General features: G+C 70.0%; 4 protein-coding genes across 5 annotated transcripts; 2 read left to right on the top strand and 2 right to left on the bottom strand.

Annotated features, from left to right (window-relative positions):
* Positions 1-23: 23 nt before the first annotated feature.
* Positions 24-2,199, bottom strand: LOC141938842 (E3 ubiquitin-protein ligase RNF5-like). Its single transcript, XM_074857858.1, has 6 exons — positions 2,003-2,199; positions 1,738-1,756; positions 1,458-1,558; positions 933-987; positions 533-638; positions 24-261 (listed from the first exon to the last, which is right to left on the bottom strand). Exons 1-6 carry the CDS (start codon positions 2,125-2,127, stop codon positions 173-175), a joined length of 495 nt encoding a protein of 164 aa, XP_074713959.1. The 5' UTR covers positions 2,128-2,199; the 3' UTR covers positions 24-172.
* A 429-nt stretch (positions 2,200-2,628) lies between these two features.
* On the top strand, positions 2,629-6,108 carry AGPAT1 (1-acylglycerol-3-phosphate O-acyltransferase 1). The gene is made up of 7 exons (XM_074857861.1): positions 2,629-2,760; positions 3,299-3,488; positions 3,615-3,748; positions 4,081-4,256; positions 4,399-4,494; positions 4,568-4,640; positions 5,028-6,108. The coding sequence occupies exons 2-7, from the start codon at positions 3,304-3,306 to the stop codon at positions 5,186-5,188; spliced, it is 825 nt and encodes a 274-aa protein (XP_074713962.1). The 5' UTR covers positions 2,629-2,760; positions 3,299-3,303; the 3' UTR covers positions 5,189-6,108.
* On the bottom strand, positions 6,062-7,929 carry EGFL8 (EGF like domain multiple 8). 2 transcript variants are annotated; one of them, XM_074857863.1, is made up of 6 exons: positions 7,818-7,929; positions 7,487-7,606; positions 6,917-6,987; positions 6,634-6,701; positions 6,408-6,492; positions 6,062-6,197 (listed from the first exon to the last, which is right to left on the bottom strand). In XM_074857863.1, the coding sequence occupies exons 1-6, from the start codon at positions 7,880-7,882 to the stop codon at positions 6,151-6,153; spliced, it is 456 nt and encodes a 151-aa protein (XP_074713964.1). In that variant the 5' UTR covers positions 7,883-7,929; the 3' UTR covers positions 6,062-6,150. The 2 variants fall into 2 exon arrangements, with proteins under 2 accessions (XP_074713964.1, XP_074713965.1); XM_074857864.1 differs by having other exon boundaries at positions 6,634-6,689.
* A 1,165-nt stretch (positions 7,930-9,094) lies between these two features.
* Positions 9,095-12,851, top strand: LOC141938847 (uncharacterized). Its single transcript, XM_074857865.1, has 2 exons — positions 9,095-10,071; positions 11,750-12,851. Exons 1-2 carry the CDS (start codon positions 9,235-9,237, stop codon positions 12,629-12,631), a joined length of 1,719 nt encoding a protein of 572 aa, XP_074713966.1. The 5' UTR covers positions 9,095-9,234; the 3' UTR covers positions 12,632-12,851.
* Positions 12,852-15,418: the final 2,567 nt, after the last annotated feature.

The raw sequence follows: 15,418 nt of genomic DNA, 5'->3' as shown, positions 1-15,418 counted from the left end.
AGGGACGAGCGTATGCGGGCATCTGAACACCCCAAAACAGACTGGGGGGGGGGCAGCTTTAATTAGAGTTTGGGGGGGATTGGGGCAGCAAAACCCCATGGGGGTACCCAGGGCCCCTGCAGCATCGAAGAGGGGTCCCGGAGCCCCCCAGCCCCATTGAGCCCCCCCAGGGTCAGACGCTGAGCAGCCAGAGGAAGAAGGCGACAGCAATGAAGAGAAAGACGGAGTCCAGCGAGGTTGGGGGGGGATCTGCAGCGTCTCCTGTGGGGGTGAGACACCCCAAAACTCCCTGTCAGTGGGGGGAGCCCCGGGACACCCCCACTGGAAGGGAGGACTCTGAAACACACCCCTTTCAGGAGCACCCCAAGATTGGGACTGGAAAGGTCCCCGCTACCTAGGGCAAATATTTGGAGGTGCTTGGGGGGGTCTTTGTTCACAGAGAGATGCCGGGGGGGTCCCCTTGGGGCAGTTTGGGGTGTACAGGGGGTACTGGGGGTCCCTGGGCCACGGGGGGGATCCTGGGGGGACGTACCTGTGCCGGCGGCGGGGGGATGCAGCGCCGCGTTGAAGAGGGCGAAGGGAAATGCCCCGAACCCGAAGGCGACGTGGAAGCTGCTGCCGGGGCCGGTGGGGGGCACCTGGGGGGGCGACAGGGACACGTGGGGGCTGTGTCATCAGGGTGGGGACAAAGGAGTTGAGGGGTGGGGGGCACCTGGGGGACTGTGTTGCCTGAGGGGGACATGGAGCAGTTGGGGGGTGGTGTCAGGGGTGGGGACAGTACCGGGGGGGGGGGGCACGCTGGGGACTGTATCACCTTGGGGGAGTCATTGTGGCACTTGGGGGGCTGTGGGGGCACTTGGGGGTGGGATGTGTTGAGGGTCAGTTGTGGGGCAGAGGAATGGGGGTTGCTGGGGGGGCAGGAGGTCACTTACCCCCTGGCTCTCAGGCTCTGGGCGCTGCCCCCGGGGGCGGGGGGGTGTCTCCAGCCTGGGGAGGTGGGTGAGGAGGGCCCAGGCCCTCCACACCCCATAGCACTGCCCCCCACCCCCGCCGGCACCCAGCCCTTACGCCCACCCCACAGCCCTGCCCCACGTTCCCTTCCCCTTGCAGTGTGCTACAATCCTCGTGGTCTCATCCTACCCTCCTCACACCGCCCCCCCGCCCAACAGCCCCCCAATAAACCCTCGTCCACAGCCTCCCGTGTCCCCCGTGGATCCCCAAACCCCCCCAGGCCCCCGCAGTGGGGCTCCCATCTTCCCCCAACCAGCTCCCATCCACCTCACTGGTGGTCCCAGCCCCCCATACCCCTCCCCAGCTCCCCTCACGGGGGGTCCCAGCCCCCCCAACCCCCCCAGCGCCCCTCACTGGTGGTCCCAGCCCCCCATACCCCTCCCCAGCTCCCCTCACTGGTAGTCCCAGCCCCCCATACCCCCCCCGGTCCTCCCCCAGCCCCTCACCGGGGGTCGCGGCGGGCGCTGTCCCGCCCGTAGAGGGGCACGACGGTGTCACGGCTGATCCCAGCCCCACAGACAGCGCAGCGGGGCCGCGTCAGCAGCCACTGTGGGACCCACAGCGCTGCCCCATGGCGCCCATGGCAGGGGCACCCAGCCCCACACTGGGGCACCCCCAGGCCCACGGGTCGGGGCATTCCCTGCCCCACAGACGGGGCCCCCCTGCCCCCTAGACGGGGACAGCCCCAGCTTGGGCACCCCCAGCCCCCCGCGGGGGGTCACTCACCTGGTGCAGGCAGGGCCAGCTGCAAAGGGGGACCCGCGTCAGCGCCGCACCGCGGGGCCTGTCCCCCGCCGTAGCTCTGCCCCACACCCCCGCCCAGCGCCCACCGACTCCTGTGCCCCATAGCAACCGACCCCCAGCCCACCCTGTACCCCCCGCACCCTCCCAACAGCCCCCCCCAGCTCCCCATGGCGCCGCCCCACAGCCCACCCCAGCGCCCCCCTGGCCCAAGCCCCGCCCTTGGCCCCGCCCCAGCCCCGCCCCTCACCAGTACAGGTGCCCGCAGCGGCCAATTACGGCGTCGCGCGCGGGCTCCAAGCAGAGGTTGCAGGCAAAGGCGCCGGCGCCGCGGCTTGGCCCCTCGGGGCCCCCGTCCGGCGCCCCCGCCGCCATCTTCTACCTCCGCGCAGCCCCGCCTGCCCCGTCCCGCCTCGCCCCATTGGACGCCCCGCCCGCCAGTCACCGCCAGCCGGCCTTCCGCTCCCTTTAACCGGCGGCGGGGCGCGGAGCCCCACCCCCCAAGAAGGTGGCGCTCGTTTGGCGCGTTGCTATTGGGTGGAGCGATCAGCAGTCAAACCCGCTAGCCCCGTTTCCCGGCAACGGGGCGGGGCCGCCGCTTTCTATTGGTCCAACTCACCGCCGCTCACCTCCTCCTGAAGGGCGGTGCCCCCAGGGGGCGCGATGGCCGGCGCTGATTGGCCGCGCCGCCCTAACGGGCCGCCGCGCCGCCCAATCAGCGTGCGAGCCGGCTCCCGCCGTCCCGCCGTTCCTCCGGAGGGACGGAACAAGATGGCGGCGGCGTTGCCGTGGCGACGCGCGGCTCCGCCCACCCCCTCTCCCCCCCTCGCCGCCGTGCCTGGTTGCCACGGGAACGGCGCAGGGCGGGGGGCGGGACGTGCGGCCAGCGCGGCCGGCGCTCATTGGCCGTCGGAGCCGCCCGTCAGCGACGCCGCTTCCGCTGCCGCCGCCGCCGCCGGGAAGGGCCCGCGCCGCCGCCGCAGCCGCCGCCCCGCCCGGCCCCGCCCGGTACCGGGGAGCGGGGGGGGGCGGGGCCGGGGCCTGGGGGAGCTCGGGGCGGTCCTGGGGGTCCCGGGGGGGCGGGGGCCCGCGGGCCGGGGCGCGGCCTGGGCCGGGCGGGGAGGGGGGCCGCCGCCCCGGGCCGCCGCCCCGGGCCGCCGCCGCCGCCGCCCACGGGCCCGTCCCGGGCGGCCCCGCCCGTCCCGGCGTGGGAGGGGCCCGGCCCGGCAGCGCCCCAGGGCCCGGGGGTGTTCCGGGGGTGTCCCGGGGGGCGGCGGGTGCCCGGACCCGGGGGGACGCGGAGGTTTTGGGGCTGAAGATGGGGGTTTGAGTCCCTGCGCGGTGGGAGGGGGCTCGGGACCCCGCAGTGTTTTGGGGTCAGACAAGGGGGTTTGGGGGCTTTTGGTGACGGGCGTGGGGGGAGGGTGGGGGTCCCGACAGGTCTAGGGGTCCCACCAGGGCTCAGGCATCCCCCTGGGGGCTGGGGGGTCCCGGCGGGGTCTGGGGGACCCGGGTCCATCCCCCGCCCTGACACGGCGGCCCGCAGGCGCCATGGAGGTGACGGTGGGGACGGCGGCGCTGGCGCTGGCGCTGCTGCTGCTGCCGGTGCTGTACGAGCGCAGCGGCTCCTTCCGCTTCTTCTGCAAGATGGGCTTCTACAACGGCTGGATCCTGGTGCTGGCGCTGGTGGCCATCCCGCTCTGCGCCCTGCGCGGCCGCGACGTCGAGAACATGAAGTAGGGGCGCGGGGCGGGGGGACGCGGGGCTGGGCCGCCCCTTCGCCCCCCTGGAGGTCAGGGGGTCGCAGGCGGCGGTCGGGGCGGCCGTGGGGGTCCCCGGCGTCATCTCCTGTCCCCGGCCAGGATCATCCGGGGGCTGATGCAGCACGTGAAGCACCTCTACGGCATCCGGATGGCGGTTCGGGGCGCCCAGCACTTCCCCCCGCGGCAGCCCTACGTTGTGGTCAGCAACCACCAGAGCTCCCTCGACCTGCTGGGTACGCCCGCCCCACGGCGCTGCCCCACCGCGCTGCCCCACGGCCACCCCTCAGCCCTGCCCTGTGTCCCCCGTGTCCCCTCCTGACCCACAGCGAGCACCGGGGTACAGCCGCCCCACGGCGCTGCCCCTGAGCCTGGCCCCTGCCCCATGGCCACCCTTCAACCCCCGCTGCTGAGCCCCCGGCCCACAGCTGCCCCACGGCTGCCCCGTGGCTGCCCCACGGCTGACACGGTCCCAGGGATGCCGGACCGCTGCGTGCCCATTGCCACCCCCGGCCCCGTAGCTGCCCCCCAGCCCCATGGCGGCCCCCCGGCTAACGCCAGCCCCCAGGGATGATGGAGGTGCTGCCGGACCGCTGCGTGCCCATCGCCAAGCGGGAGCTGCTGTACATGGGGGCCGTGGGGGTGGCCTGCTGGCTCGGCGGCATCATCTTCATCGACCGCAAGCGGACGCACGACGCCATCAGCGTCATGGCCGAGGCTGCCCACACCATGCTCAGCCAGGACGTGAGTGGGGCGCTGGGGGGCTGCCGGGGGGCTGGGGGTGGCCTTGGGGCGGGGGTGGCCTGTGGGGCAGCCCCAGCTGACCCCCCCCTTGCCGTGGGGTGCCCTCGGCCTCGCCATGGGGCAGCCCCCCGTCTCCCCCCAGGTCCGGGTGTGGGTCTTCCCCGAGGGGACGCGCAACCACAGCGGCTCCATGCTGCCCTTCAAGCGGGGCGCCTTCCACCTCGCCGTCCAGGCCCAGGTACAGGGGCGGCCGTGGGGCAGCCATGGGGCGGCCGTGGGGCAGCGCCCCTCACCCCCCGCCCGCCCCCCAGGTCCCTGTCGTCCCCATCGTCATCTCCTCCTACCAGCACTTCTACAGCAAGCAGGAGCGGAGGTTCACGGCCGGTGAGGGGCTGGGGACCTGGGTCTGGGGGCCGGGGGGCGTGTGGGGAGTCGAGGGGACACGTGGGACTAGGGCAGTCTTGGGGCACGTGGGTCTGGGGGTGCTGGGCAGGGCCATTGGGGCACATGGGGAGTCCAGGGGGCAGCTGGAGGGGTGGCTGGGGGACACATATGGGTCTGGGGAGCCGGGGGGCACATGGGGACGCTGGGGGGGATACGTATGGGTCTGGGGGGCATGTGGGGTACATGGGAAGAGCTTTGGGGGTGCTAACAGGTGGCTGTGGGGTGCATGGAGGAGGGTGTGTGGGGCTCTGGGGCGTACCTGGGGGGGCCCCACGCCCAGGGGGCTGCGGGGCGGCTATGGGGCACCCCCCGACCCCCCGCCCCCAGGGCAGTGCGTGATCCAGGTGCTGCCCCCGCTGCCCACCCGGGGGCTGGGCCCGGCCGACGTCCCGGCGCTCACCGAGCGGGTCCGCGCCGCCATGCTGGAGGCCTTCGAGGCGCTCTCGGCCGAGCTGCGCCCCACGGCGCCGGCCCCCGCCCCCCAGTGACCCGCCCCGCCGCCCCCCGCGGCCGCCCGCTGCCCCACGGCGCTGCCTGGCCCCACAGCGGCGGGGACAGGGGCTGACCCTCAGCTGGAGCGCGGGCGGACCCGCCAGCGGGGCACAGGCTGACCCACGTGTAGAAGACGGACTGACCCGTGGCGGGGCATGGGCCCGCGAGCGGGGCACGGAGCGACCCCGGGGCGCAGAGCGGCCCGAGGCGGGACCTGTAGGAAAGGCGCAGCCTGCCCCACGGCGGGACACGGACCGAGCCCTGAGCGGGCACAGAGTGACCCACGGCGCGCGGACCGACCCGCGGCAGGAGCTGTAGGGAGAGCTTGGACAGACCCACGGCAGGACGCGCAGCGGGGATGTGGTCTGACCCACGGCGGCACCCACGGAACGCTGACGGAGTGACCCATAGCGGGACCACGGTATGACCCACGGCGGGACCCCACGGACCGACCCACTCCAGACCCCCGCGGGGGGGGGTTACCCACAGACTGACCCACTGCAGACCCCAACGTGGGGGGATACCCACAGACTGACCCACTCCAGACCCCAACGTGGGGGGATACCCACGGACTGACCCACTCCAGACCCCAACGTGGGGGTCCCACGGACTGACCCACTCCAGACCCCAACGTGGGGGTCCCACGGACTGACCCACGGCTCCTGGGGGGACACAAGGCTGACCCCCTGCAATGGCCAGTGCTATTTGGGGACTGGGGGGTCCCAAGCCATGGGGCAGCATGGGGGGGGTGCGTGCTGATTGGCTGCCAGAACAGGCCCCACCCCCTTTTTAAGGGACGATGCCACATATTTATTGGGGAGGGGGGGCGGATTTTGCCAAATTTCCCTCCTGCCCCTGGCTCGGGGCCCCCTTGCTTTTAATAAACGCCCCCCAGTTGTGGCGCCTCGTGATGTCACGGTGGCTGAGCGATGATGTCGTTGGGGGGATGGGAATGGTGTCAGCCAGTCTTGTGCCCGAAGCCGTTCTTCCCACCCCCGCAGTCACCTGGGGGGCACATGGGGGGGGTTAGGGGGACAGGGGGCGGTCCCAGGATGATTTGGGGGGTTCCCTGTGTGGCCATAGGGTCCCTGGGGGTTCCTGTAGGGATCTTGGGGGGGTCTTGGGGGTCATGGGATGCCATAGGGGTCCCAGGGGTGTGGGCTGACCCAGGGGGTCCCCTCGTGCCTGGGGGTGCCGGGGGGGGGGGTCACTCACAGGCCCCCAGTCGCTCCTCCAGGTCCATCAGCTGCTCCCCCAGAGCCTCCACCCGGTCCAGGTACTGCAGGGGCCCCCCCAGCGCCTGCTCCACACATGGCAGGGGTGGGGGGCTGTCAGGGGGGGTCTGAGTCCCCCCACACCTGCCCCATGCACTGGGGGGGGTGAGAGTCCCTCCAGCACCCACTTACAGGGCACAGGAGCCCCCAAATCCCCCCGGCCGCACCTGCTCCAGTGCCTCCATCCGCTCCTGCAGCGTCGTCAGTTGGTCTGAGAGGGGCCCTGGGGGGGGTGCTGGGGGTGGGGGTGACCCCATGGAACCCCCTGTCCCTCGGGGGACCCAGGCATCTGGGGGGTCCCCCCACCCACCCCCCAACAGACCCAGACACCCGGGACACCCCCCTCCCCCAGGGGACCCAGGGTTCTCCCTTCCCCACACCCCCCAGGGGACCCAGGGTCCCGCCCTAGCTCCGAGCCCCCCGCCCGGCGCCCCTGGCCCCCCGACTCACCCCGCTGGCAGACGAGGCTGGGCCGTAGCACCCGTCGCTCCACCCGTCGCGAGGCCACCCGGTACGTGGTGCTGCGGGCGCCCGTGTGGGACCCAGGCGGCCGGAACCCCCACCGCAGGGACCCCACTTCTGCTGCCTCCCAAGTGCCTGGGACCCCCCCCCCATCCCCAGGGACCCCATTTCTGCCTCCCAAGCGCCTGGGACACCCCCCCCCCCCCCCCCACTGCAGGGACCCCACTTCTGCTGACTCCCAAGCACCTGGGACCCCCCCCATCCTCAGGGACCCCATTTCTGCCTCCCAAGCGCCTGGGACCCCCCCCCCCATCCCCAGGGACCCCACTTCTGCTGCCTCCCAGGCACCCACGACCTCCTGCTCCCACGCCCAGGGACCCAGGACCCCCCACTGCAGGGACCCCCTGTCCAAACCCTCATGGGGCCCAGGCATCCGGGGACCTCCCCCATCCCCACCTCCCCCAGGTCTCCACACCCCACCCTGCCAGGGACCGCCCAAGGGGCTCTACTCCCCCTCCCCACCATTGCCCACCCGGCCCACCCGCCCCCGGGGGGTACCGGTAGGTGCTGCAGACACGGCCCCCGCAGAGAGTCAGGTAGGGCCGGTGCTGGGCCTGGGCGAAGGTCTCGCTGCGGGGCTGGGGCACCCACTGCAGGCGGCGAGCGCAGCCCCCCCTGCTGCGGGGCGGGTCAGTGGGGCACCCCACGGGGGACCCCCCCCACGGGAACTCCCAGGATGCCCCAGAGGGGGTTTCCTGGGACTCCCCTGCCGCCCAGGGATCCCCCCCTGCCCCACAGGGACCCCCCCCACCCTACAGACCCCGCAGTCATCCTCGCTCCGCCCTACAGCCATCACCCAGCCCCTCGCGCACACCGCGCGGCCCCTCACCTCTCCAGGGCCCCCCCCGGCAGCACGACCCCCAAGGCGGCCCCCCACAGCAGGGCGGCCAGCATGGTTCAGCAGCGGGACCCAGGCGTGCAGGAGCACCCAGCTGCCCCCCCACCTCCCCCAGGGACCCAGCGGCCCCCTCCTCCCCCACCACCCCCCCCCCGCTGCCCCACAAAGGGCCCTTGTCCTGATGGGACGGGGACATCTGCGGGGGCGGCACAGGCGCTGCTTTGTGCTGGGCCAGACAGGCCCCCCGGAGCCGAGGGGCCCCCAGACCCTCTGGGGCACCGGGGGAGCGTGGGGCATCGCCGTGGGGCGGGGGGACACGGGGGGACACGGCCATCCCCGTGGGGTGGGGGGGACGCGGGGCATCGCCGTGGGGCGGGGGGGGGGCCGTTGGGCTGAAACGACCGGAGGGGGCCAGGGGTGGGGCCGGGATTGGGACATTTTGGGCCAGAAAACGCCTTTCTGGGCCCTTTGCTGCAAGCACAGGAAAACTTTGTGTAAATGTCCCGAAATGGTCAAATCGCGACGGTTTGGGGGCCTCACCCCGCCCCAGATCTTTAACAAACACTTTTTGTTCTCCATCACCCCAATTTTATGGAGATTTTTGCGGCTGGATCCGTTCCCCCGGGGACCTGCGCTGACGGCCCCACCCGCGACCCCTCTCCACATTTAAGCCTCCGGTGGGGCTTTTCCCCACGGCTGCGGGGGGCACCGGACTGCGCCGGGGCTTTGGGGTCCCCCCAGCCCCCCCCAGCTGGCCGGGGCTCCCCGCGATGGGGGGGTGGGGGGTGTCTCTGCGCTCGTGTCCCGCGGGGGTCACCGCAGGCGTGGGGCGAGAGGTTGTGGGGGAGGGGGGATGCGGGATGCGGGCGGGGGTCGCGCGTGGGGCCGGGGGGGGCGGGATGCGGGGGGGCGGCGGGGGTTGGGCTTCCTGGGTCAGCGCCGCCGCCGCCGCCTCCATTGTCCGCGGGGCCGCGGCAGCAGCGGCGGGAGCGGGACGGGAGCGGGACCCCGGAGCGGGACCCCGGAGCCCGGAGCGGGGCAGCCCCAGGCCCCAGCCCCGGGGCGGCCGCAGCATCATCCCCTGTCCCCGCCCGGGCTCTGCCCCGGCGCAGGTACCGGGGGTCTCACCTCCCCCCACCCGCCAAGGGTACCGGGAGTCTCACCCTGCTCCCCCCCACCTCCCCGAGGGAAGATACCGGGGGTCTCCCCCCCTTCCCCAGCGCAGGGACTGGGGGTCTGACACCCCCTCGCTGCAGGAACGACGGGTCACACCCTCCCACACCGTGGGTAGTGGGGGTCTTGCACCTCTGCCCCCAGTGCAGGTTCCAGGGGTCTCACCCCCCCTCGCTGAAGGTACTGGGGGTCTCAGTGGGATGCGGTGCTTGGGGTGACGGCCCCGGGCCCGGCCATGTCCCCCCGCAAGGCCAAGCGGGCCGGGGGGCAGCCCCCCGAGGGGGAGGTGGTGGTGGCAGCGGCGGCAGCAGCAGCCCCCCCCCGCGCCTCCCCAGGCATCCGCAAGCGCAAGGACTTCGTGGCGCAGCCGGGGGGGCGGGCGGAGGAGAGCCCCAACATCTGCGTGGAGTGCGGGCAGAGCTTCGCCCAGAGCTCCGGCCTCGCCAGCCACCGCCGCAGCCACGCGGCCGCGCAGCCCCACCGCTGCCCCGACTGCGGCAAGAGCTTCGGCGTCAGCTCCAGTCTCAGCCGCCACCGGCGCATCCACACCGGCGAGAAGCCCTTCGCCTGCCCCGACTGCGGCAAGAGCTTCAGCGACAAGTCCAACCTCACCCAGCACCGCCGCGTCCACACCGGCGAGAAGCCGTACCGCTGCGGCGACTGCGGCAAGAGCTTCAGCCGCAGCTCCCACCGCAAGAAGCACCTGCGGCACCTCCCGGCCACCAAGCGCCCGCCGCGCTGCAGCACCCAACCGCGGGATGGGGCGGCCGGCGGCGGCGCGGGGCCAGCCAAGGCACGGCGCAAGACCTCGGCACTCAACACCTGTGGCGAGTGCTGGCAGAGCTTTGGCCAGAACGCCGATCTGGTGAAGCACATGCGCATCCACACCGGGGAGAAGCCCTTCCAGTGCGGCCACTGCGGGAAGCGCTTCAGCGTCAGCTCCAACCTCTTCCGCCACCGGCGCATCCACACCGGCGAGAAGCCCTACGCCTGCGCCGACTGTGGCAAGAGCTTCACCGACAAGTCCACCCTCACCCAGCACCGCCGCACCCACACCGGGGAGAAGCCCTACGTCTGTGGCGTGTGCGGGAAGGGCTTCAGCCACAGCTCCCACCACAAGCGCCACGAGAAGATCCACCGTGGGGATGGGCCCCTCCTGGCCTTCGCACCCCGTCCCTTCTGAGGACGGTGGGGGCCACGGTGGGGCCAGTGGTGCCGGGGCGCGGCTGCCGGAGGGTCCCAGTGGCAGCCCTGGGGATGCTGCGCCCAGGGGACCCTCTCTCCCAGGGACACCCACCTCTTTTAGGAAGCTCTTAATTACAATTTTGTACCTTTGTTTGTCCCGTGGGGGTTTCCTCCCTGGTTCTGGTGGGGGGGCTCTGCCACCCGACCAGCTCCACTCACCCCGGCCAGCCGCGGGTCCCTGGCCCTGCACTCAGTGCCACCTGAGCTGCCGCAGCAGCTGGGGGCTCCTGGAGGTGGAGGCCCCTCCATCCCATCCCATCCCATCCCATCCCATCCCATCCCATCCCATCCCATCCCATCCCATCCCATCCCATCCCATCCCATCCCATCCCTCCCGCTGGGTTTTGCCGCCCCCCAGGCATGGGGGAATAAATCCCGATGGAAAACCCAGCACCGGTTCGTCTCTGCCAGAGCCGCCGTCGCCGCCATCCCACGGCACCGGTAGCAGCAGCTGCTCCGGCACCGTTGCTCCCCGTTGTGCAGGCAGAGTACCCTAATGAGGCTTTTGGGGGGGGTGGGGGGGGTGTTCAGAGCAGTATGGACCCTCCACACCCTGGCGAGAGGAGGGTCCCCGCGGCTGAGCCAGCTCGGGCAGTGCCCCCTCAGTCCCGCTCCCGGGGGTTTGCAGATCGGGGTGCAGGGGGGGCACCCCTTGGCCGCCCCACGGGGAAACTGGGGTGCATAGACAGGAGAGGGACAAAGGTGGGGGGCGCCCCCCCCCCCCGCCCCAGGTTCCCCCTTGCCCGGCCCCGGGGTGCGGGAGGAGGTTGCTGCTCTCGGGGGCTCCTGCCCTGGGAGGCCCGCCGTGGGGAGGGACGGCAGCGGGGGCTGGGACCCCCGTGAGCGGCTCCCCGGGGGGGTGTCCGGGGGGATGTCGGGTGTCGGGGGGGCTGTCGCGGCCCGGGCGGGGGAGGATGTCGGGGTTTCAGCTTCCTGGGTCAGGCGCTGCCGCCTCCATTGTCGGCCGGAGCCGGGCGGAGCCGCGCGGGCTGCCCGACCCCCCCCTCCGCAGCCCAGCCCCCCCCGGCAGCCGCCGCCGGGAGCGCGGAACGGAGCGGCCCCGGCCGTCTCCCGGCCCGCAGGTCCCGGGCTCCTCCGACCCCGTGGGGGGTCTCCTCGCCTGCCCCCCAGCCTGCCGGTGAGCGCGGGGCCCCTCGTAGGGTGGACCCCCACCACCCCGACGCCCTTCGGGCTGTCCGTCCGCCTGTCCGTGCGCGCTCACGGGTGAGGCTCTGTCCGTCCTGCCCCGCCCCCGCCGTCACCCTGAGCCTCCCCAGGGCCCCGCCGAGGGGTCAGACCTGATCTCCCACCCCCCCCGGCCGCGGGGCGACCCCAGCATGTCCCCCCGGAAGCCCAGGGGCGCGGCGGGCAAGAGCCCGGAGAAGAAGAAGACGCCCCCAAAGAACAAGTCGGAGAAGGCAAAGTGCAGCCCCCCCGAGCAGGAGGAGGAGGAAGAAGCAGCAGTGGCAGCGGTGGCCCCCTCCCTGCCACCCGCTAAGGGCGAGCGGCCAAATCTGTGCTCCGAGTGCGGGAAGAGCTTCCTGCACGGCTCGGACCTGGTGAACCACCAGCGCATCCACACCGGCGCCAAACCCTTCGTCTGCGGCGACTGCAGCAAGAGCTTCCGGCAGAGCTCGACGCTCATCACCCACCGGCGCATCCACACCGGGGAGGCTCCCTACGCCTGCAGCTACTGTGGCAAGAGCTTCCGTGTCAGCTCCAACTTTGTCCGCCACCGGCGCATCCACACCGGCGAGAAGCCGTACCGCTGCCTGGCCTGCGGCAAGAGCTTCACCGACAAGTCCACCCTCACCCAGCACCAGCGCACCCACACCGGCGAGAAGCCGTACCGCTGCGCCGACTGCGGCAAGAGCTTCAGCCGGAGCTCCCACCGCAAGCGGCACCTCCGCAACCCCACGGCCAAGGGCCGCGGGCGATGTGCCCGCCGCAGCCCTGAGCCACCACCCTCCAAGCCCAAGGAGGCCAAGGCTGGGAAGAAGCTGCTGGCCGCCGAGATGCCCAACACCTGTGCCGAGTGCTGGCAGAGCTTCAGCCAGAGCTCAGACCTGGTGAAGCACATGCGCATCCACACCGGGGAGAAGCCCTACGCCTGCCCCCACTGTGGGAAGAGCTTCAGCGTCAGCTCCAACCTCACCCGCCACCAGCGCATCCACACCGGCGAGAAGCCCTACGCCTGCACCGACTGCGGCAACAGCTTCACCGACAAGTCCACCCTCACCCAGCACCGCCGCACCCACACCGGGGAGAAGCCCTACGCCTGCGCCTACTGCGGCAAGAGCTTCAGCCGCAGCTCCCACCACAAGCGCCACGAGAAGATCCACCGTGGGGATGGGCCTCTCCTGGCCTTCGCACCCCGTCCCTTCTGAGGACGGTGGGGGCCACGGTGGGGCCAGTGGTGCCGGGGCGCGGCTGCCGGAGGGTCCCAGTGGCAGCCCTGGGGATGCTGCGCCCAGGGGACCCTCTCTCCCAGGGACACCCACCTCTTTTAGGAAGCTCTTAATTACAATTTTGTACCTTTGTTTGTCCCGTGGGGGTTTCCTCCCTGGTTCTGGTGGGGGGGCTCTGCCACCCGACCAGCTCCACTCACCCCGGCCAGCCGCGGGTCCCTGGCCCTGCACTCAGTGCCACCTGAGCTGCCGCAGCAGCTGGGGGCTCCTGGAGGTGGAGGCCCCCCCATCCATCCCATCCCATCCCATCCCATCCCATCCCATCCCATCCCATCCCATCCCATCCCATCCCATCCCATCCCATCCCTCCCGCTGGGTTTTGCCGCCCCCCAGGCATGGGGGAATAAATCCCGATGGAAAACCCAGCACCGGTTCGTCTCTGCCAGAGCCACCGTCGCCGCCATCCCACGGCACCGGTAGCAGCAGCTGCTCCGGCACCGTTGCTCCCCGTTGTGCAGGCAGAGTACCCTAATGAGGCTTTTGGGGGGGGTGTTCAGAGCAGTATGGACCCTCCACACCCTGGCGAGAGGAGGGTCCCGTGGCTGAGCCAGCTCGGGCAGTGCCCCCCCAGTCCTGCTCCCGGGGCTGGGGCCTGGCCGAGGAAAACCCTCCTGGGAGGTGCCCTTTGGCCTGGTCACAGGGACGTAACGGGGACAGCGAGTTTACCAGGTCCGTGTGGTTGAGAGTGACTGTCGGAGCTGCCGTGTCTGTCCATCTGTCTGTCCGCCCAGGGCTTGGGCAGCTGCTGCAGGGCCTCTGTGCCTCTCGGACAAACCCGGCGCACACAAATACACAGCCCCCAGCTCTGTCGGTACAAAAGTGCTCAGATGGCAGGTGACTTGCCCTGAGTGGCCCCTGGGGAGCCCTTTCCAGCAGATTTAACCAAAATCCCTTATTTTCTACCCAGTTTTCTTTGGGTCCACCCTCCTGCTCCTCCAGTGCTGGCACAGCTGCACAGAGCCTGTGATGGGGAGAAGCAGCAAATGTGCCCCCTCCCCTGCCCTATAGATGCCTATTAGTGATAATGATAATAATTACGGTCATTAATCATCATGTCCGATGTCACTACCGAAGCAAACTCTGGTCCAAGCTTTGCCTGAATTTGGGCTTTTTTCCCCACTGCTTTGGGTTTGCGAAAAAACCCCCCCATGCATTTCCCAATTATTAAAAAAAAAAAACCAACCCAACTGCTAAACCTAATAAAAGACAGTCTTTTTGGTTTATTTTTTCCAGTTTGAGGTTTGGGGTGTTTCTGGAGCAGAGGGAGGCATGATGGTGCTGGATGCTGATGTTGAGCCAGCACATTTGGGACTGAGAGCTGGTTTCGCAGGTGAAGTCGCCATCCCCCATGGCTCCAGGGGGGTCAGGACAAGCTGGGTGTCCTCCCTTGAGGGTTTTGTGTGTTTTGGTGTTGTTTTTGTTTTTGTTTTTTTTTTAAATTTCTTCCCAAAATGCCCACATTTTTTTGCCATTTCTTCCCTGGGACTGGGGTTAGAGCCATGTGCCCAGTTCGGGGCTTTGTTCTGGGGCAGGACAGAACTGGGGTGCTGTGGGGTCTTGGGAGGGGGTCTCAGGGGGATGGGGGTCTGGGGCAGTAAGGGCAGGTAACGGCCCCAGGACCACCCCCCAGCCCCGAGCCCTATTTCAGCCCCACCCTGGGGATTTGGGTGCTTTTGTGGCACGTCTCAGTGGAGCATCCTTGGACCCATGGAAATGGGGGTGTCTCAGGTGGGTGTGTCCTCTGGGAGAGAACCATGGGGGGCCTGCCCTGTGCTCCTCCCTCTCCTGGGACCACTCCCAGCTCGGCTGCGTCTCTCCCAGCAGGTGAAACACCACGACTCGCACTGGGCAGTGCTTCTGGCCTCCCAGCGCTCACCCTGTAGTTGCCCTTACATAAACCCCAATGCACGTGCCTGTGTTTTGAGACCGGTGCCCTGAGCAGTTTGCAGCACTCGGGGGCATTTGCAGCACATGTGTGGAGGGGGGATTGCAGCAAGAGCGCACCCTTGCAGCCCATCACCCCATATTTGACCATCCTGGAGCTGATTCTGCAGAAAAGGGCTTTCGTTTTATGGAAACCGCCTCTTGGCTGTTTTGAACTCCTGGAGGGTTGTATGTGTATAACACACACATAAAGGACGAGACACCGAGCCCCGGCATGGGATGGATTTGGGGCCAGGGCCAGGCTCAGCCTGAGGGGCTCCAGCAGTGAGGGGATGCAGAGGGGACACCCAGATGTTTTGGTGCCAGAAGACAAAAATACCCCTTATTTCAACCATGGCACCCCTCCCTCTGGAATAACACCCAGTGGGGATTGTTTTTGCTCTTTCTTTTTAAAGCAGGAACGATGGCAACGTGGCAGGGGAACAGGGAGCGGCTGATGGGTCTGGTGGCTGCTCTGCTTAAGCTTGGGGTAAAGAGGGACAAGGAAGCCCAAGCAGGGTAATAACGACGAGAGCCACAAAGCAGAAGTAATTATTATTCAAATGCTTTTTTGTTAATCTGTTCTACAGCGAAACCCGCGTGCGGCAGCTGGGCGACGTGCCCCCCCCGCCATCCCAGCGGGACACAGCGCGGGGCTGCGTGGCTGATGACCAGCAAGAACAAGGCACCACGATGCCCTCGGCGGGCAGGGAGGGACTCCGGCTCTGAGACAGCCGGGTTCATCCCTGCAGCAAAAGGCAAGCGGGAAAGCGGCCCTGCAGA

The sequence above is a fragment of the Strix uralensis genome, unplaced genomic scaffold (assembly GCF_047716275.1).
Source record: "Strix uralensis isolate ZFMK-TIS-50842 unplaced genomic scaffold, bStrUra1 scaffold_350, whole genome shotgun sequence".
In the NCBI taxonomy this organism is placed as follows: Eukaryota; Metazoa; Chordata; class Aves; order Strigiformes; family Strigidae; genus Strix; species Strix uralensis.
This window is presented reverse-complemented; position numbering and strand designations above follow the sequence as displayed.